The sequence below is a fragment of the Chrysoperla carnea genome, chromosome 4 (genome assembly GCF_905475395.1).
Source record: "Chrysoperla carnea chromosome 4, inChrCarn1.1, whole genome shotgun sequence".
Taxonomy (NCBI): Eukaryota; Metazoa; Arthropoda; class Insecta; order Neuroptera; family Chrysopidae; genus Chrysoperla; species Chrysoperla carnea.
Window position 1 is genome coordinate 71,345,348 of NC_058340.1, and position 22,948 is coordinate 71,368,295.

At 30.0% G+C, this 22,948-nt stretch overlaps 1 protein-coding gene across 3 annotated transcripts in view; it reads left to right on the forward strand.

Moving 5' to 3' along the window:
- The window catches only part of LOC123299287 (AF4/FMR2 family member lilli), a 444,323-nt gene extending 421,482 nt beyond the window's left edge, over positions 1–22,841 (forward strand). For all 3 annotated transcript variants that reach the window (XM_044881638.1, XM_044881637.1, XM_044881639.1), the window contains exons 6-13: positions 13,791–13,821; positions 16,380–16,487; positions 17,013–19,301; positions 20,359–20,553; positions 20,649–20,726; positions 21,442–21,538; positions 21,611–21,986; positions 22,463–22,841. In XM_044881638.1, the coding sequence (XP_044737573.1) occupies positions 13,791–13,821; positions 16,380–16,487; positions 17,013–19,301; positions 20,359–20,553; positions 20,649–20,726; positions 21,442–21,538; positions 21,611–21,986; positions 22,463–22,572 (3,284 nt within the window). In that variant the 3' untranslated portion in view covers positions 22,573–22,841. The remainder of the gene's footprint in view (positions 1–13,790; positions 13,822–16,379; positions 16,488–17,012; positions 19,302–20,358; positions 20,554–20,648; positions 20,727–21,441; positions 21,539–21,610; positions 21,987–22,462) is intronic.
- The last annotated feature ends 107 nt before the right edge of the window (positions 22,842–22,948 follow it).

Below are 22,948 nucleotides of genomic sequence, written 5' to 3' on the forward strand. Positions count from 1 at the left end.
GGGAACTTTTAGATTTAATTTATTGATTTAAAAAAAAATATGGGCATATAGTGTTATGAAATTTTAATTAATTGTTTTTTCACTTTAATAGTTTTAAAGTAACCACACCCACGATTTATAAATTTTACAATAAAATATCAATTGTTTAAACAAAAATCGACTCGAACAGTGGCGCATTTACATGGCTTAGTTAGCCTTAGGCTATAAGAATTATGCCGCCAGTATGTGCAATATTCTCATTGGGGCTAGTTCACAAATATTAAATATGAAAAAATGTTTATAAAAAAAATTTTTTTTTTTTTTTCGAATATATAAAATTATAAATTTATTCAATTTTTATGAGATTAAAAAAATATTTTAAACTATGGAAAATCGGTTTAAAAATATTTGTGGCATGTTTTAATTGATATTAATGAGTGAGAAAAACGGTAGTGGAATGGATTTATATTAAATGCTAGATTATTTTAATCCAATTTTAATAAACAAAATATATTTTTTTACATAATTTTATAAAAATATTTCGACTATTAAAAATAGTAAAAAATTATAATAAATGTATCTGACATATATTTATTAAATTAATGTTTCTATTTATCCAATAAATTGCGTTTTAAAGTATTTTAAAAATAAAATTTATAATTTGTGTTAATAAAATATAGGTTAAGAATTTTATTAAAATGCAAAATATTATTAATTTTGAAATAATTATTATAATTTATATAAATTACTCTTTGTAATTTTAACATTAATGTTGACTCTAATATGTAGAAACAGATTTAGACAATAAGTTGTTTTAATAATTATCAAAATCAGAAATTGAGGGAAATATATTTTTCTTTTTTACCTTTATTTTTCCTTGATAAGAAATCATAAAGAAACTGACCTGATTTTTTTCGATTTAATCGATATTTGATTTTGGAATTTTATCGGAACGCTTTTCAAAGAAATATCAGAAAATCTATAGATTTTGATGCCTCTAATTTGGGAACATACAGAAATACCAAAATTCAGACTATGCGACAGTCATAACTGAATAGTTTTCGAGATAGGGCTTCATATAAGATTTTAGGCAATACCACAGGAGCGACCGTTAAATGAATTCGATTTTAATTTTTTGGATAAAGATTACTCGATAAATCCGAGTTTTATCAAATTCCAAAACATAACATTGTGATTTTTTCTCAGGGAAAATGTTTTTAAACCTCTGATTTCTATATACAGAGTGATCTAGGAGTAACGGATGCCCTTGCTTCAAGTAGAAAACAAAATTCTGAGACGAAAAGACCTTTTTTGGGTCCTAATTACTTTAGAAATTTCAAAAATTGATACCAAAATGGATCCTTTATAATTTTTTTAAGTTTTAGATAAATCACAAAACTTTTGTACCAGGAAAAAATTATGCGCAATTAATTCATTTCAATAAAATGATGATTTTATGCAATTTTTAACAGTTGAGTAAAAGAAAAATAGAAACATGGCGTTAAAAACAAAAGATTAAAACAAAAACACATCAAACGTATTTTCAATGACAATAAATAAAAATAAAAAAAATCTCTTTTATTTTTGTTGTCTGTCCAATCTCTTCTTACCACCCTAAAAACAACAAAAAACACACAACACAACAGATAACAGTGAAAAGAACTTTTCTCTTTACAATATAATAAAAAAAAATACCCTAAATCCAGAAATAATAAATAATGATTTATGATAAAAGACGTATAAAGAATTTAGAAGGTATATGTTATGCTTTTTTTTTTACCAACCATTTTTACTTCCTAAAACATCTTTATGTCGATGTCATAAAATTAAAGAAATGTTGGTACTACGGACTACTTAAAATGCTATCATTGTTTCATAATAAAGTGATACATATAGTTTTTTTTTTGTGTTTGGGATTATTTTTATTGATCAAAATTGTACTTAGCTAAGGTGGTGTGAGCATGACAACAATTTTTGAATTAAGGACTCAACTTTTAATAGAAAGTAAACATATTGGTAACGATATAGAAAAAAAAACGAAGTAAGGTATGTCCGAGCAAGGTAGACTTAGGGTTGAAATTATTTTTATCTTATTTTCAACTTTGATGATGAATTTTATTATAACTTTATGAATTACATCAGATTTTATTCTAACTTATCAATTATTATTATTACAATAATTTGTTTACTTACAATGATTACGAGAAATCCATCTTGATTACTGGGATTATAATACAATTGAGTAGAATAGACTCCACTTGTAGGGCTTATATGGAGGAAGTTGAAACCTCCATGTATATAATTTGCATCTACAGAAATCTGATTGACTAAGACATAAAATATTTGTGTCCGCGACTTTAAGCTCACCATTCTTTTTTGCGAGCAATCCTTAAAGCAAAGCTGTGAGCTTTCCACGCTTTCCCCCTCAGATGTTGCATTGTTCTCGAGGAACGTACAGGCAACTCAAAAGGATTTTTGACATATGTTATTTAAATTGTTCAAATGCTTTGGAATAATATCGATTTTCAATGATTTGTATACATATAAATGCAACGACCTTTTTGCCACCGTAACCTATATAAACGCTAGACATTAAAATTAGTAGCCCCATACCGTCTCATCATAAAAGACATCATATTCATGTCAAAAGTTAGGACACCCTACAATTAATATAAATAAAAATCAATTCAAAAAAATATTCTTTTAGAAATGCAAATCATAATGCAGAGAGCAAAAAAAAAAAACAACTGAATCGAACCTAATAATCAGTTGAAGCAAATTATATTGTCAAAACTTTTTTGCTGTTTATTTTTTTTGTTTTCTGTTCAACAAAAGAAAATTGCGTGTTGCAGTTTTGTTCAAGTTGAAATTAAAATATGCAGTTTATTATTTTGTTAAACAATATAAATATAATAAAATGTTTTTTTTTTCTTAATATATAATTTTTGATAATTCTTAGAATTTATACTTGTTTTGCGAAACGAGAAACATACAATTTTTAACCCTTTGTTGGTGACTTTAGTATTATTACATATCGGAATACATCTGACACACCATGGAATTCAAAAGAGATTATGTAATTTTAAAGTCACTAAAACAACTCATTTTTGCTCACGTAAGCGGATTATTTTTTAACATTTTAAAGTTTGCATGGCTTGGTTATATGCCCATATGTATGGTTTTATTTAATTCCCAGCCACTCATCCTGTGGCGCTGCTTACGCCATATAGATCCTCTACCTGTATAATATACCATGTGTGTTTGTACCATCTAGGCATATACATATCTGTAATATGACAGAATACATCCGTTTAGTAATGCATCTAAGCGAGAGGTATTATATACACGTATTAAACATTAGTTGAAAGACGCTTGAAGAGTGGGAGTTTGTAATATTTGTATGCAACAAAACTCCCACTCTCTGCATGCATACAACAGAAGATCTGTCGTATCGAATCTGTAGTCTTACAACAAATGTATATAATACGTCTCGCTTAGATGCATTACTAAACGGATGTATTCTGTCATACTACAGATATGTTTATGCCTAGATGGTACAAACACACATGGTATAGCTATGATCCAAATAAACTACTGACAATATGGGTTTCTACTCTCGCCACATTTTCGCTACGATACTAACATTAAAAACTATTGGTTTTGACTTTCACCACCGGCGCTACGATTCTAACATCAAATACCCAATATTTTTTAATTCTTATAACAAAAATCATGATAATTATTAAAGACTATTGGTTTCTACTTTCGCCACAGTGGCGCTACGATCCTATCATCAAATACCCAATATTTCTTATCTTTTTATAACAAAAATCATGATGATCATTAAAAACTGAAGTAGTTTATTATGTACATAGAAATAAAACAACCAGGTGAGAATTTGAAATATTAAATTTGTATATATCGACAAGCTGTTGTTATGTTTCAATAAATAATGATTTGTGTTTGGATGTGATTATGACACTGGTGCTGTATTCAACTACCAGCCAGCTACAACAACCAAGTGGAGGTTTTGTATTTCAATTATAAAAATTTCCGGTTGTATTGTATCAATAAAAAAATGCGGATACATGTATAAAACAATCAATCAATAAATATATAAAAAATCGTTTATATAATATAACAAATAATTATATTAAAATGGAAAGAGAAAAAATTATTTAAAAGAAAGAAAAAAAAAATTGAATTAACGTTTTGAAATATGAATCATTTTAATATCAAAAAATATTTGAAATTCTTTCTGAAAAAGTTTTGTTTTTATTCAAATATTAATTTTATTATTAGAATTTGAAATTAATTCATTCAAAATTCACTTGAATTTCAATTAAAAAATTATTTCAATCAAGGTTACGTTATGAGTTCGCAAAATATTATTCAAAATGCATTAAATTGAAATTCTAATAAATAGAAGAAATATAACAACAGAGTTAATTGTTTGATTACCCTGTATATACTCATCCTGAAAAATGAGTCGTGTGAAATCAATTTTTGTATAACATCAAAAACTATGTAAATGATTTAAATGTACAAATAGATATAGAGAAGAAAAAATAGCATGTGGTGACGTCATAACTTGCGAATGTCATTTGGCAAACTTGTGAAGCATACCCCCCCCCTCCCCCAACCCTCTTGGACGTGGGCTTATCGTCGATTTTTCTGGTTTGCCCTCCTCTAAGTAATAACTTCTTATTTTAAACTCCACCCGTTGGGTACAGTTACTAACTTTGTACAGTTATTTGTCTAAATCAATTCTCAAAATTTTACATGGAGGGGAGAGGGTTGTCCGATTATTTAAATAAATAAATGACTTCAAAAGTAGGCATATTTAATAACATTGGTTTTATGGGAAAACTGTAGATGGATGATATGTTTTGAAAGATTAAAAAAAACTAATTAAAGTTAATAATTTATTGAAAGCAAAAAAAATCCGTTGTGCTCGACTAATTAAGGATGTATGAGCACGGTAGTGGGGACACAAATGTTGATCGTGAATTATGTTATAACTAGAATAGAATTTTTCGATATTTGAAATAATTTTCAAAATATCGAAAATTGCAAATTTTGTTTAATTTTTTAGCTTTCGATATTTCATATGGTACAAATAGTTTCAACCAGTCTAAACTTGATTTAGCGCTCATACTACCTTAATATAAAACGAATATTTTAATTGATATTAAAAAAATAATGCAAAGTATTCAATATCAATCGGTGAAGAAGTAGAAGGGAGAATTAGTAAGTTTTAGTTAGTGATACTAAACAAAACAATAATTATTTGTATTTAATACTTACCTCCCCCCCCCTACTCCTCTCTTTCCCCTGGTTTAATAATATTAGCAAGTATTAAATTAACTTCCACATAGTAAAGTAAAAAAAAAAGTCAGTCAGGGTCACATATAAACAATATAGCACACACAATAATACAAACTTCTAACACACCAATATATTCAACATAATAAAAATATAAATAACATTTTATAATTCGATTGAATTTTGCATGTTGCCAACATTTAAATAACACACACGAATATTATTAAAAATTTTTTTTATTTATTTAAGAAACAAACCAATTTTAATTTTTATACCTTTAGGTTATTTATTCAATTTTCATTTTTATTGAAAAAAATTTTTATTGATTGTGTAAATGGATGGATGTGTAATAGATGACGATGCATTAAGGACTCTTACGTCATCATATAACAATTAAAATTATTTAACGTATGTCTTCATTCAAAAGTTAAATTGGAAGGTATTACAAATAAATTTTATAAGTTTTCCACAACATTTTAAAGTATGGTAGATTTTGATTTAAGGTGATTGTAAACCTACAGTATTGTAAAAAAAGTTTTGATTTATTGCACGGTACATACATATAATCCAAATGCATATGTGTTATTTTTAGCTTTACAATACCATGCAACTACAAAAATATATAATATATTGTGTGCGAGTGATGCTTATAATTTGATAATATAGATATCGCTCTTCAATCATCAATACTCTAACTATAGTCGTCTCTGTTCATCAAATTATAGGTCTTCTATGAACTCATAATTAAATTAAAATTTTGTTTTAATATCATCGACAACCTTATATTTTTATGGTATTATTATAAACTACAAGATTGTCTAAATATTTTAGGTAGTTTTTTAACACACTCTCTAGATTTTTTGACATAGAAATATCCAATTGAAAAGGATAACCTATATGATTCATCATTTTTAGAGTATTTCAATTTCACGGATCTCCTTGAAATTTTGTATAGAGTCATAATTGTTAATTGCGAGCAACTTTTCTTAGTGACTTAAGATATTCTTTTATATGTGCGTGTTTTTAACAACAGTTTATTTTTAATCAGTCAATTCTAAAAATAATAAAATAATCAACTGTTACATCCTGTAAATATCATTTAATATATTAAAAATAAAAACAGTGAACTAATTTTTTTTTCTTTATACAATAATAATTGTTTAGTGATCAAAGACTAAAGAGAAACACAATTAAATAATTTACAAAGAGAAATATTTATTTGAATTTCTTAAGATTGAAAGTTGTATTTATTTTATTTTATCTATTCGTGTACGTCATGATCAGTGTCTGTGTGTCTGTCTTGATGACGATGACGAACATGATGATATAAATTGATATGAATGCACACCTGTACAGTGGTACGTGTGTACACAGATGCTTTTTTATATTTTTAAAATTGTCAGCAGATAAATGAAATTCATAAAAAATTATATGATCTAATGATTTTTATAAAGAATGGATTGCCAATTATTCAAATTTTCTAGCTATATCTTACAGGTTCTAAACCGGACGCGGATATATGTATAAGAAATTTTCAGCTGGGTTATATAAAATGAGATTAGATTTAATTTTAAACTAAAATACTAACAGACCCAAGCGCGCGAATTTTTATTAAGTAAGTTCTTTAAAAAAAACAAAAGTTTCCTTTTGACCTTTTAACATGTGTTTATTTCTAATAACTTAAATCCGATTTCCGTAACTCTTAACTGAAGACAAATGTTAAAAAATTTAAATTATTATATGATGACGTAAAGAGTCCTTAATGCAACGTCATCTATTACACATCTATCGCGTTGAATATGAATCACCAATGAATCTCAACCTAACTCACAAACCAAATTCGATTCTAAATTGATTCGTTACTGCTTGCCATTCACTATCAGATTTGCTTGCCGGCAACCGATCCTGCGGACAAATTATAATATGAATGGAAGCCCTTAAAAAGCACAAGATTTAGAAATAGAATAGGGTAATGACTTTTGTAAAACTTAGAATTTAATATCGAACAAAATATATAATTTATTCATAAAATTTATTGATAATAAATATCATTTTGTGATGGCTGGCTTTACGTAAACCATTAATCAAAATTAGATAAAACCATTAAACTAATAACTATTTACAACTATAAACTATATTCATATTATTTATTTTGGGGTAAAAGGAAATTGTAATATAAACACTTTACCAAAAAAATAAATAAAAATCACTAAAACCACTAAAAATGACAAATATATTAAATTACATTTCCGTTTTTATAATAAATACACAGAAATATCAATTAATAGTAGGACGGCCAGACTTCGCTTTATTATTTTATTTGAAAGAAAAAACATCTGCTATAATCATAATACCTAAACTTCATACACAAGTAGTGACATCTGTGAATATTTATATCGAGTTATATATTTTTTATTTATATTTATAATAAAATAATTAAGTCATTATTTCTTTATTAACAGTCTTTCATTTTGTTATAAAAAGCATGGTACAAAAAAAACACATAATTGCAATATATATTTACAATAATATGAAGAATAAATGGCAACTGGCATGGGAGGGGGTAGGTAGAGGGGATATAAGTATATCATTATGTTGGTTTCGAAGAAATAACATTTGAATTATTGATTTTTTATTAAAAAGTAACATAATAAAATGACAATACTTATCCATTTATTTTTTAAGTATATTCAGAAATTAAGGATGTATGAGCACGTTAGTGGAGGCACAAATTTAAAAAATATGTATTTTTCAATTTTGATGGTGAATTATGTTGAACTTGACAATATAAGACGAAAACTAAGAATAAAATTTTTCGATATCTCGCGTAATTTTCAAAATATTGAAAATAGGAAATTTTTGTTTAAACATTCCCCCTCCAATCTTTCGAAAACCAAGGCAGATATCCAAAAATTTTATTCTTATTTTTCATCTATATTCATGAAGTTATAAGAAAATTCATCATCAAAATTGAAAATAGGATAAAAATAATTTCAACCCTAAATCTACCCCCCTCGTACATCCCTTATATGGATGGAGACACTTGGTTTTTTTACTTGTCTAGTATGTTTTCTTTCTATTAAAAAGTTTTTTTTTTAAATTTGTTTTCATTTATTCCAAGTGAAAATTATCAAAAACTTTCAAGCGTGAGCTAAGTGTTCATAATGCGAGTGCTGACGGGTTAAATACTTTATTATTAACCTAGAAAGTTCGAAATTTAGACAGCTAAGATTTTTCTTCTTTATTCATTTATGTATATGAGTAAACATGTAATATTAAATATTTTAATTTATCTATAACCTAAAAACTAACCTGTTATAAGATGAATACTGCAACCATAAATTCCCATCTCTTAAAAAGTAACCTTAAAATAGTACCTTTTTCTGCCACCAGACAAAATTTGATGAACATGCTATACATTATACATAAGTAATAAAACAAGATTGATTGTATTTAGTTAGTTTAGTAATAGCGATTCGATTCGATTCGACTAACTAAACTATTATAGTTTCTATTCATGCATACAATATGCACATTGATTGGCTCTTAGCCTGACAGTGGCTGTTTACAAAGGTAATATATTGAAATCAATTCAAATCAATATTAGGTTTAATATTAAAGTGATATGTTTATATAATAATAATATTATCTTAATGATACAATTTAGATAATTAATTTTATACAATAATTATCATATTAATATCGATTTTATAACAATATTAATATTTATTAAAAAAAAATTATAATTGATACATTTTAAATAAACATTTGTAATTTAATATTTTTGTTTAGATTAAAAAATACCGGGTGTATAAAAAATAATACTCATTATTAAGAAAAATTCAGTCATTTATATAAAAGATTTTTATCTGTCGTACATAATTCTAGTGCTTAAAAAATCATGCTTTCTGAGAATCATCTTGCGTTCTCAAGTTAATTTTATTAATACCCTATTACGGTGTGAAATTTATAGATTCGAGCTGTTAAAGTTTGCGTTTTTAACATGTAAATCTTATATTGAAGTGATTTTAAAGCAGGGTTCGAAAATATCCGATATTTATTATAAATATCAAAATATCGGATATTTTTGATTTACTTATATCCGATATATATCAAAATTTTGATACTTAAAAATAACTAAAATGTTTTAAAGGTTTTATTTACTTAGGCACTTCAAATCAGACAAGTGAAACCAAAACATAAAATATTCTTCTAGATCAGGCAAAATCAATTAAAAATAATAAAAATTTTTATAAAAAAAAAATCAACTTTAAAACAAAAAACAGTTTTATAAATTGTTATCAGTCAATGGTCATACCTACACTTAGGTAACAAAACAATAAGCATTACAAATAATTACTCTAGAGTATAATCAGTCTTTTAATTATCAAATCAGTCATCAGTCATTCGTAATAAACTGTTAATTATCAAATAAAAAATAAAAAAATGTCGTTTCATAATTGTGCTTGGTTTGCCTGCAAGGAAGATAAAGTTAGATCATCTTCCTATTCTGAATCTTACTTAAACTTACTCTTTAGTAACGAACTTTTTCTGACACGACACAATTTGAGCTTAAAATTTGGGAAGTAGAAATACCTAAACAAACGCCAAAAATTACTAAATAATATTAAATTTTTTAAAATCATTTTTGTATTGATATATATCATAAAAATCCACGTGATATATATCATGATATATATCCATTGATATATATCCTCGAACCCTGTTTTAAAGGTATGCTTTATTATGCACCAAAACTAACATTCATTAGTTAAAAGCATGACAAATATTTCCCTTTCTGTAAAGAAAATTATACCAAGTGGTACTCGTTTTTCCATAATATACATTTAATGTGATGAAATAAATCACATTTCTCTAAATCTTCGGGCATCAATATTTTAAAATCTAATATCGAAAAATTTTTCTCTTAATTCCTGTCTAATTTTCTCAAATTCTAACAGAATCCACCCTCAAAATTTGAAACGTAATTCTTAAATATGTTCAAGCACGCATTTTTCTGATAACGTCCTTAAAATAGATCTTTTCAATAGGGGATAATGGTGATGTCGAATTAGCCATATTATCCATAAAAATGTAAAACAAGACTTGATACCATGACAAAATTTGAAAGTGAAATTAAAATTGATTAAAAAACGAAGAAGTTATAAGCAATCAAAGATTGCATTCAAAGGTTTCCCATCTCTTTTTAGCAAATCAAAGTTTTATATGTAATCTCTATGGTGATACCCACGTATGACGTCATTAGTGGGTAACTTCCTCCTTGTTTAATTAGGAATTTTAAACGTTCATATCTTGCATACTAGTAAAAAGTTTTAAAACCAACTTCACTTTTTTATTCGTGAAGTGAGAATTCTTCATCTGAAGTGATAAAAAAATTTACTTCTATGCCCTATTGCGATTGATTATTTTTTCGGACTAACAGTAATAAGTTTGACAAAGATAGAAAATATTTATTATTCATTTTATCACATTAGATTTTTGATGTTCTAAAACAAAAAAAAATCATTTTTTAAAATAAAAAGTTCTATGATAAAATTTGTTTGTACTTCATATGTTTACTACTAGATAGCGTTCTAGCTTAACCATATTCTGTCAAACAAAAAACAAATGAATTTTTTTTAAAATAATTTTATAATAGCAGATGATATTTGCTTTAAATTTATTAAATATAAAAGGTATATAAAATATTTCAACCGACATTTACATCGCAGACAGTCATAACACAAACACGGTTTTAACTTAAAAAATATGATAACATTTAAAAATACATGAAAACAAAAACATGAGAGTTTATAAGTTTGAGTTTTGTGTGTTATATTTCTTGAAGACATTATTACACAGTTCACCGACTAACGACTACACAATCATATATAAAACAGGTGTTTAGTTTATCATTCATCCATTCAAACATTGGAAAAAAATACACAAAAAAAAAACATCGAACAAGTATGAGTTTGACTTATGAAACGAGGTTTCTGCATTATTTTCAAAGAAATCTACAAATTTATCTTTAATTAGTCCTGCTTTGTAAGGAATATTTAATTGTTTCAAATCGTTTAGGAAATAAAAACTGTTAAATAATTTTTTTGGAAACAATTATTTTGATATATTTATCGATTCATAACCTATAATAGTCGGATCCGATATTAGAGAAATATTAATCCAGTAAATATGTATGAAAATATGGGGTTGCTGTGCAAAAGGTCGGGTAGTTTTGATTTTTGGATATGTTGTTAGTGTTGAGCCCATGACTTAAAATCCAAGTTTTCCACCTCGGGGTGCCAAGGCGCGCCGCGGGGCGCGCCACTTTTTAATGAAATATCGAAAATTTGACCATTCCTAAGTGAAATCTCGCGAACGGTTTATTTTACAGAAAATATTATTTTAATAAATTAAAGGGTAATAAATTTGTGACAGTTTAAGCCCAACACCAGGTTTGTAGCGTAAATAATGGCTGAATTATAGATCTTCAAAATAAATTAACTAAGATAATTGGGATCAATGATATAGGTTGGTAAACCTGCATTATTAATTGATCAGCTGAGTGTTAGTAGTTTAGTAAAAACAAATTAATTCTATTGTCATGTTATTGTCAGATTTGTTGTTTAAAATGATCTGAATGTTCGTGCATGGTTATTGCTTAAAAGTATCATTTTTAAGATACAGAAGTGGCTAGGTCAAGAGAAAAACCCTCTTGAATGGGGCTGGGTATCTACCAGCTTTGGGCTCTCTCCCCTCAAAATGGACAGAGATGCAGCTCCTGAATCCCTTCTTAAAATGATATCTTGCAATTGTAAGAAAGCGTGCAAGAACTCATGTGGTTGCCGTAAAGCTGGTCTTATATGTTCTTCTCTATGCACCTGTTCTCTAGGAGAATCTTGCGAAAACGTTTCGGAAATAAATCCGTTTGAGGGGAGCTTTGAAGACGAAGACGACATGCTGGCGTCAATAAATAACTCTAAACATGAAGATATAGGAGAGTTAAATTTTCCACTGGATGAAGAGAACAAGGAGCATCAGGCAGAGCTTGAGCATTTCCATCCTGGCCCATCAAAAATGCGAAAACTTTAAATAGATACTGTTATCGTTATTTGTAACAAATACTTCCAAAGTGTACTGTATTGTTTTAACTAAATAGGACATTCATTGATTAAAAAATGTTAATATATAACTCCTACAAACACACTTTTCATTCTTTCTTTCATAATTTTATTAATACTTTCTTTTATTCTTTTATAGCAAATAAACTAACATACACAATTAAATTATACGGCGTTTGATTTAAACAATTATATTGTGGAAATATTTTTAAAAAATCACGATTTTCACAAATCTTTGAAAAATTGGTTTATTTTGAAGGTTTGTATTTCAGCCATTATTTACGCTACAAACCTGGTGTTGGGCTTAAACTGTCACAAATTTATTACCCTTTAATTTATTAAAATAATATTTTCTGTAAAATAAACCGTTCGCGAGATTTCACTTAGGAATAGTCAAATTTTCGATATTTCATTAAAAAGTGGCGCGCCCCGCGGCGCGCCTTGGCACCCCGAGGTGGAAAACTTGGATTTTAAGTCATGGGCCTAACACTAACAACATAGGAAAAAATCAAAACTACCCGACCTTTTGCATACCACAATGTATTATTTTACTGAACTATATACCCTCATTTGCTAATTGACGAGAATAGCATTGTATAGGTTTAATTAAAATATAAACAATTTAGGAATGTAAATCTCTGCCTATATATTAATTGATTATTAATTAATTAATTAATAATAATAGCAGCATAAATTGTTTATATCTATTCAATACTGTTTTCATCAATTTACAGATGAAGGTATATTTATCTAATGCTGGATCATAAGGAGATATGCAAGGATTGGTTAATACTAGGGATTTCAATAAAACTTTATATAAATGCATTTTTTGATAAACAAAGTTTCCAAAAATCACAAAAAATTCGTAGGTCATCGGGCTTTTTATTATTATTTTATCGTTCAAAGTTGTCTGAAAAAATGATGAATCATATAGATTATCCTTTTCAATTGGATATTTCTATATTAAAAAATCTAGAGAGTGTGATAAAAAACCATCTAAAATATTTAGACAATCTTGTAGTTTATAATAATACCATAAAAATATAAGGTTGTCGATGATTTAATTATGAGTTCATCGAAGATCCATCATTTGATGATTGAAGAGCGATATCTATATTATCAAGCCATAATAATTAAGTAATCTTTCAATACGGAATCCTAAAAATAAAAAACCTAACAAAGAACAAAATGTACTTGAAAGAGCCTTTTATAAAGTATATAATAATATTTTTAATTTATTAATATTTATAATAAAGGTAGTCAATTGTTACGATTTAAGCCACAAAGTTTTCCGGTTTCAAAAAGTGAGATAAAAAATATTATTTTTGATATAATTATTAATTCTTTTTTTTTTTATTGTTTCAGAACGTAACATATCGTCATCTCGATTACCTGGGTAAGTTTTTCATTAATTAAAATTTATTTTTAATTCCAATCACTCTATAAGTATAGCCTCACTTTCACCCCCACCCCCCCACTTCCATAATGATTAAAAGCAAGAAAATAATATACGAGTGATTTCATTCTAACTGTGATCCTCTCAGGCTTTCATTTTAAAAGCTTTTATTTAGTTTCACCTGTCCCGTTGTCTGTCTGTAATCAAATCTTGCTAGTCAAATTTGATCCACTTCTCGGTTTCCGATTGAGCTGAAATTTTGCATGCACATTTAGTTTGGATGACAATGCAAAGTAAAGTTGTGGCGCCCTGATTTTCCCATCCCTTCCACCATATTTGATATACATATAAATATCATGAGTATGACAGAGTACATGCGTTAAGCAATAAATCTAAGTAAGAGGTATTATAGGTGTTGCAGAGCGTGGCTTATCTGTTGTAGTTAATCTATTCAACTAAGAAACTCCCACTCTACAAGCGTCTTACAACTATCTTAACGCATATCGAAACTTCAACACATGTATATAATATCTTTCACTTAGATGCATTGCTTTACGCATGTATTCTGTCATACTCGTGATATTTATATGCCTAGATGTAAATCGAACATTCTGTATAAAAATCCAACAATAAAACACTTTAGAAAATTCATAATAAATGGTCATAAATTTTTCTCGAAATGAAATATAATGATGTCAGAAACAATTTAATTTTGATAAAGTATAAATAATAGTATTATGTATATAAAACATACCAGACGATACATACTCACCGTCGAATGTTCCAGACGAAAACTAATCGTTCAGACAGCAGCCGGCAAAGCTTTTATACATATATATGTATAGTTATGTATACATGTGGGTTAATACTCGTCCCAGTCTGTTCTGTCCTACGTGAGTTAGTGTCCTATGTTTTTTCATCAACTTGTTTCGAGTTTTTTTTAATAATAATATTTGAGCAACAATTTTTTTTTTGCTTTTGTTAACTTGGGAAAAAAAAAGTTATATATGAAAAATAGATGTGATATTTTTTTCATTCGTATGATGATCGCCGTAAATTTAATTATTTATTCATTTTTCAAACGAGGACTTGATAGAATTCTATAAGGACTAAAATAATATTTATACTAAAAAAATCCTTTCTGTGATGATGCTTTTTAAGTAAATAAAATTATTTTAAAAACTCTAGAATTGAATAAAAAAAACCGTCTCAAGTTATATTAAATGCACATGGAATAATATTAATTCTAGCCAATAAAATAGTATTTCGTCCTTCAAAGGTTTCCTCATCAAAGATGTATATCGTTAATGCTTTTAAAAAACCCCCGACAATTTTTTTTGTTACGGAACCCTAAACACGCACTTGAAACATCTAAGAACACTCTTCATTAAATTATCTTTTTCTTGAACTGATTTTAGGAATCATGGCGTATTTTTTAGTTGTTTCGAGTACGGAATCCGAAAATCATACTTGAAACATAGCTAAGAACACTATCCATTAAATTACCTTTCAAACGAAAAAAAATCAAAATCGGTTCATTCGTTTAGACGCTACGATGCCACAGACAGGCAGACAGGCACACATACACACATATAGCGGTCAAACTTATATAACCCCTTTTTTTGGTTCGGGGGTTAAAAACACTAACTACATAAAAATTATTTAGCCAAGGGCAATAAGGGACTAGGTCCACGACTTTGGCTTGGAATTCTACTTTTAAGGTCGTTTGATCTTGATCTTCAAATGATCTTAAAAATTTACTTGGCTTAAAAATTATTAATTAGGCGAAGGACCTTGATTGTTCTTGATAACTATTCTAAAAAATTGACTATTATCTTTTAATCGGAACCCCCACCAAACTCTGAAACTTTTGTTGAAGTTATTTTTTGATTGGTTAACTCCAAAACGAGGTATTTACCATAATAGATGAAAATGATCCATCCTGTAAGACAGAACCCTTTCATGCGTATACTACACACACTTGTTCCATTTTTATCAATCCGATTCCCCAGCAGAATCAAATTTCTATTGTCCCAAACTTTTTAGAAAAAATTAAGGCTGTCACTAAGCAGTAATATTTAATTTTTTGTTATGCTTAGAGAGAGAGAGACACACAATTTCAAAAATAGAAAAATCATTTTTCAAACAAAATTAGAATGTTTAGAAAATAATTTTGAGTTAAAATAATATTTAATAAATGTAGGACATTTTTGTACTAAATTTAAAATGAAGTTTATTAGTTTGAAATATTCAAATATAAATATTATTATGTTTAATAAATCTAAACATTCATCGTAGGAAGCAAACTTATTAAAACATCTTTTTGCCTTATTTATTTTTGCAATCAAAACATGATATATTAGTTTTTAGAGTCAGGATTTTTATGCATACAAATACAGTTAACATTTCTTTACATATTTGAGAATATACAGTTAGTTGTTGATTCGGAATCTTCGAACACACAACTCCTCAGAAAAAAGAAAAGATATAGAAAATTTACGCATATTGTAATGTCAATTTTCATCATAATATTAATTTTCGTATAATTTCATTTTCAGTGATCTGGAACATGATTTACGTTTATCAGAAGATAGTGATGATGATATTAAACATATTAAACCATCCCATGTAATTCCATCGACAACTGTTGTTGCACCTCTTGAACCGTAAGTTGCACTTTCATTCAATTCTTTTTTTTAACCTGGCATTTTTTCATTTAGCTCGTAAACTCAATGTAATTAGTATTAACGAACCTTGTCATAATACCAAATTGGAAACGCTTCAATTTGGAGACGCTTGAATATATCAAAGTAAAAAAAACTTAAATAAATGCTGATCTATTTTCGATGTTATTTTTAAATGTCCCGCCATTTTACTGTTTTGTACTAGAATATTTATGAATTGTGGGCAAGTGACAAGTGAAAAATTCTGGTGGTTAACAAAAATGACGAAACATTTCATCGGTGAACGTGCCTGGATAAAATTTGGACACTTTTTCACACTTATCTCTTAAATGTTTGAATGCATTCGCTTCTCGATTAAAATGGTCCACCCTGTATATTAGAACTCCGTAAAAAAATAAAAATCCTTATTTTCGTTTTATCGTTTTTACAGTAGAGTCTTAAATTCTACACCAAACTTGATATTGATATGGAAATTATTTATTAAAACATTATTTATATATATTCCAGATTACCAGCAACTCCACCACAAAATCATCCAACTGCTGCTATGACACCATTATTAGAACGTCCACCCGAACCAATCGCACCAATGTCACCATTGGGAAGTTCATCAAGTGAATCCGGCTCAGACACTGGTTCTGATAGTGAATCAAGTAGTGATGACTCTGTGGAAGGTGGGGAAGGTGATATAACAGCACCAGAACGTGGTCCACATACACCACCTCCACTTGACGAAAGTCACACACCATCAAGTCCACGTTGGAATTTAAGTGCATTTGCACCCGCTGAACCTGAACCATTAGAAGAACCAAAGAAACAACAGGCAAATGAATCTGAAATTGATTGTAGTGTTGTGGAAGTGTTAGCTAAACCTGCGCCTCCATTGTTATCGAGTTTATCTGATTCAGATGACGATTCAAATGTCCCGACAACTGCAACGCGACGTAGACGAAAGCCACCACCAGTGGTTTCAAATGCAAAGGTTGTGTCTGATAGTGATGACGATAGTGATAATGAAAGGACTAGTAACATACCAATCAAAGGCCCGACACGTGTTGGCCCTTCACCAAGAGTACGACGTCGCACCAAATCTGTTTCATCATTATCAAGTGACTCAGACGATGAACATCGTGTGACAAGTGTAAGTGAAGATAAAATTTCAACATCATCTACACGAATACCTTCCGATGATAAGAAAAACAGTAAACCAAAAGGTAAACCAGGTCGACCTAGAAAAAATAAATTATCAATGAGTGGATCAGATACCGAAACAAAAGTACGAAAACGTGGCAGACCACCAAAACAAGTTGGTTCAGGTCCATCGCCACGTAGCGGTTCTGATACAGAATCTAAAATACGTAAACGACCTGGAAGGCCACCGACGAAACAGAATAAACGAACACCACGTCAAGAAGTACCATCGTCAAGTAGTTCCGACGAAGATACTAAACCAACACCAACTTTCCAACCGTCACGTGTGTTGGCCCCTGTTCCAGCACTAACCAGTCCAATTCAATCTGACGACGATGACGATGATTGGACATCGACGAAACGTAGTAAACCAAAAATATCACGTAAACAGAGTAGTGATACCAAACAAAGTGGTACGGTGGCATCATCTTCAGCAGGACCTACTGGAAATAAACGTAAGGCAGCAAGTTCATCAAAGAGTGTTGCTGAATTACCGACTGCTTCTGAATCAGATAGCGAAATTGATGTAGTCAGTGCCACGGCGGCAGCATCACGGCAATCAAGGCCTGCAACACGTGTACCTCCACCACCACAAAGTTCAGGGTCGGATCGTAGTGTGTCCCCACCACGTCCACCAAAGGCTGAAAGTCCTGTCAAAGTTGAGAGCGAAATAAAACCCGTCCAAGATAAAAAGAAAAATGATACGCTACGTAAATTGTTCTCAATGGGCGGACCTGGTAAAGGTGGAAAAGGAGGTAAAGGCGGTGGCAAATGTGGAGGTAAAGGTAAAGGAGGTGTTATCATTGTGGAATCAGTGTGTGGTGAATCAGAACGGACGCCAACAATTGACGAGACTGAAAGTGTTAGTGTTACAATTCCTCCTCCCCCTTTAACTTATTTACCAGATGGTCGACCTAGTCTATTATGTCGTATACCTTTAACTAGGATATCACATATACCAAGTAAACGACCATCTAGTACAATTTTACCTTGTTCAACACCATCGTCATCTTTCACCCCTTCCACAACTCCTCAAATCAAAAGCGAAATTAAACATGAACTAGACGATGATTGTGTGGAAATATCACCAAGTGTTATCAAAAGTGAGGAACGAACTCCTAAAATTAGTAAAAATTGTGCGTCTACACCGAATTACATACCTAGTGGCGAAGGACCTTCGACGGGATCATCACAAAAACGTAAACGTGAACCAAGTATTAGTTCAGTGTCTTCGTTGTCGACCACAAGTAGTCGAGTCTCAAAGAGTCATAGTAGTAGTAGTAAGCGTAGAGAAGGACGTAGTGAATCGAAACGACATAAACGACGAAAAGGTGAAATTACAGAAGATCAACCACCAACAAATCATGAACGGGAAGGAGTTACGCCGAAAATTGAAGCATCATCACCAGCTACTGTTCCTCTTCTAGATATACCTGGTTCCTCATCGACTACGACGATTTCATCATCGTGGCAACAACAGCAGCAATCAACGACACAATCGACTCCGAATAGTGGAGCGGCGACAAGTCAACAAGTTCCCTTACAAAAAGTCTATTATTCCTATTTTGAAAATGTTAGTGAAGATTTGTCTGAATCTGAAGAACGGTGAGTTGATTTTTATTTTTTAATCCTTTTTTAGTAATTTGACAAAAAGGGAATCCAAATGGACTTAAGATTACATTCGATAAAAGAGGCTTTGTATTTTTTGTAATTTTCTAAGCTGTTAACAGCTTTACTTCTACCAGATTTAACTCTTACTTTTGTAGAATCGTGAAATTCATTAAATGATCTTAAGCTCAATTTTGATCATCCTTTTTTCTTTGAGTAGTTTGTAGAAACAATTGCTTAGACTGAAAAATTGTTCCTTTTTTCGGAAATATTATGAAGGTCGTATTTCTTGTTTTATTTTTAACAATTTTCTTTACGAATCACTTCAATTTTGAATATTTATTGGGAAGAGTTTCCATTAAATGTTTTTGAAACCATTATTTCCAAGAAATCGAAAATTTGTATTACAAGTAAAGTGTTTCGAGGTTAATAAGATTCTGCTCTTAGATATTTCTTTAAGTCTATGCATTTTTTTAAATCGCAAACGAATAATTTTGAGATAGATTCGCTAGAAGCTTACTATGAAATCGCTAGCCTTGGGTTCGATTCCTAAAAAAGAGTAAATTTTCAGACGATTAAAAACTTTATAAATGATCAAAGAGTGTTCCAGTAGTTTGCGCGCATCGAAAAAGAGCGTCTATGAGTCGTTTCTGTAAAGAATATTTTAAGACTTCTGACTTCGCATATATTTACAAACAGTACATGCTGTGCTTTCTAGAAATATTAGCAAAACGATTTGCCAAATCATAATTTGAATCTGTTTTCTTTCCCTAAAAAGGAACAATCAATAAGTCCCATTTTCTAACATGTAATTATCATTTTTTTAAATGATACTTCTGTCCCCCCTCCTTAGACGTATCCAAACAAGGTTAGTACAAAAAAAATTTTAAGCATCCTGTGTTGTGTTACACAGCATCCTTTTACTTTTCTGTCGACGGAAATTGAAAAGTTTTAGAAGACTTTTTCAATTCAAATATCAATAAATAAATTTTAGAAAACAAAAAAATCGGTAGTTTGCCAAAAATTAATATTTGTTTATTTTTGTTTGATTTAGGGATCAAAACCGGTATTTATCAGAGGCGAAACGTTTAAAGCATGGCGCTGATCGTGAAACAGATGTGACTGCCCAAGGTATGCAATACCTGGAAGCTGTATTACTTTTCCTATTAACTGGACATTCAATGGAACATGACAGTGTTTCGGAGAAAGCAGCGTTTACAATGTATAAAGATACATTACATTTAATTAAGTAAGTTGAATTTTTAATTAATTTGTTTTGTAAGTTAACTAAATTTATTTTTTACCTAATTTTTAATCTTTTGTATTTTTTTTTTTTTTTCCTAGATATATTTCATCCAAATTCAGAAGTCAACAAGATAATTCACCACAAGGGAATATTCATAATAAATTAGCTATTTTAAGGTTAGTATTTAAATTTCCTCTCATTCCTATTCGTTCCCGAATCATCGTTCTCAGAGTCAGGTCGAACTTCGGGAAGTCGAGGCGTCCTGATGTCAAGTTTATAAATGCTTCGTGAAACAGAATCTCTTGGCAATGAATATATTGATATGCGTATCGGACCACTCTGACGTTAAAGGGAACGAAGCAGCGGACTCGTTGGCATGAGATAAATTATCTCAAACTCTTCATTCATCTGAGTCTGTCATTCTCATAGCAAATTGCTCCATAATTTACCGAATAAAAGAATGACTACGATTAGCCCATCTTGATTACTGGGATTTTGTGGAGGGCATGCGATAGACCAAATTGTGTATAACCACAGCTAGCTCATTCGACTGTGCTCGCTTGAAACTCACTAGTGCCCAGTTGAGAACTGTGGTGGGACTCCACATATACCACTTATACCACTATACGGAGGACGATAAAATCTCCATAAATGTTATTTGCTCCTGCTGAAACCTGCAGAGCGTGTCAGGCTTAGAATATTTGGATCCGAAACCATGGATCATCCATCAATCCTGGGAGAAATTGCCCCCTACAAAATCCTACAGCTTCATCTGTTTGAAGTAGAATCTTCTACCCGGGGACGTCTTGCCTTAGTTTGACAGATTGGTCTCAAGAAGTCTCTATTCACATATTTTTTATCATATTATTAATTTTTGTCTTTCTTTTTTAGTTTAAGGACACAGTCATTACTATATTTGAAATTATTTAAAATGAGAAAAAATGAGGCCAAAGAATATCAAAAAATGTTAACGGAATATCACCAAAAGGTAAACATTTTTGTAACCAAAACTTTTCTTTAAAACTTCCAATTTATAAAATTTTTCTGTTTGTTTTCATAGGCAACACTTACAGCACCTTTACAACCGGATCAATTAGGTCCAGTTGTTGGTGGTCAAGGTACACCGTCTCCATTATCACCAACTCCATCACCAGCCGGATCCGTTGGATCTGTGGGTAGCCAATCATCGGGATATCGTAGTGATGAACTAGCATCACGTAGTGGTGTTACGAATACGAGTGGGGGTAATAATATTGTTGCCGTTGGTGGTCCAAATTCACAACAGCAATTAGTGGCACAAATTGGACCAATCATGCCCGTTTCATTGAATATACATCAAGCAATGCAGAAACAAACACAACATTTCAGTTACCTACTCTCATGTCATGATTTATGGGAGCAAGCTGACCTTTTGGTACTTAAAGGAAAGCATAAAGGTAAGCTAAGTTTTAAAACATCATTACTTATTTAATTTAATGTAACCTACTTTTATGAGAGGGGTCGTCTCAAACACCCCTTTCACCTGAGCCTGTGAAGGAATCATTACAACAAACCCATCTGGATTACTATGACATTGAACAGGACATGCGACTAGCCAAACTGTGCTTGTCTGAAATTCACTATAGTACAGTTGAGAAGGGTGGTGGGACTCTTGACAGTACATTGTCAATTGAACTGCCACGTTCAAAATTGATTGATGATCCTTTTATTATTCCAGTTTCAATAATTGATAGGTAAGGTTAGAGTGGCTGTCCTGGGGGTGGGACACACTTAGACCATAGGATCCGTTGTGATACCGTAAATGGGTTGGCCCATCCCCGGCCAACGATTTCATGGCCCATTCCGGCCTTTTTATTTCGAAGCTTTTTATTATTCCAGTTTCAATAATTGTTATTTTTATTTATTTTTCCAGAATTTTTCATCGAACTAGATCAATATTGTCGACCGTTAACTATGCATAGTTCATTTAAACATTTAGTAAGATATGTGCGAGCTGGCATACAACGATTAAAAGAAATGTGACAAGATGATCTTCAATGGTCCCCAAATGAAGAACCATTTTACCAAAATGAACATTAACCATCATTATCTCATCAGAAAAAAATGGAACATTTGAAAAAAACGGGTTTGTGTCTTCACATTTATGCATTTTGGTTTGTTCTTAAAGAAATAATTTGTGCATTTAAATTTAAAAAAAGGACAAAATCGATAAATTTTTATCGATTGTGTTTGTTTACGTCATCATCGAGTAAAGGACCTATTATCGATTGTTTGCTCTTTTATTTTAAGTAATTAAAATTTAAAAAAAATGAATAGTGTGCCACTTTTTTCTCTTTCAATCAAAAAAAAATTTAAAAAAATTATTAAACAAAAAAAAAAACGCGCGTGCGCAGAGAAA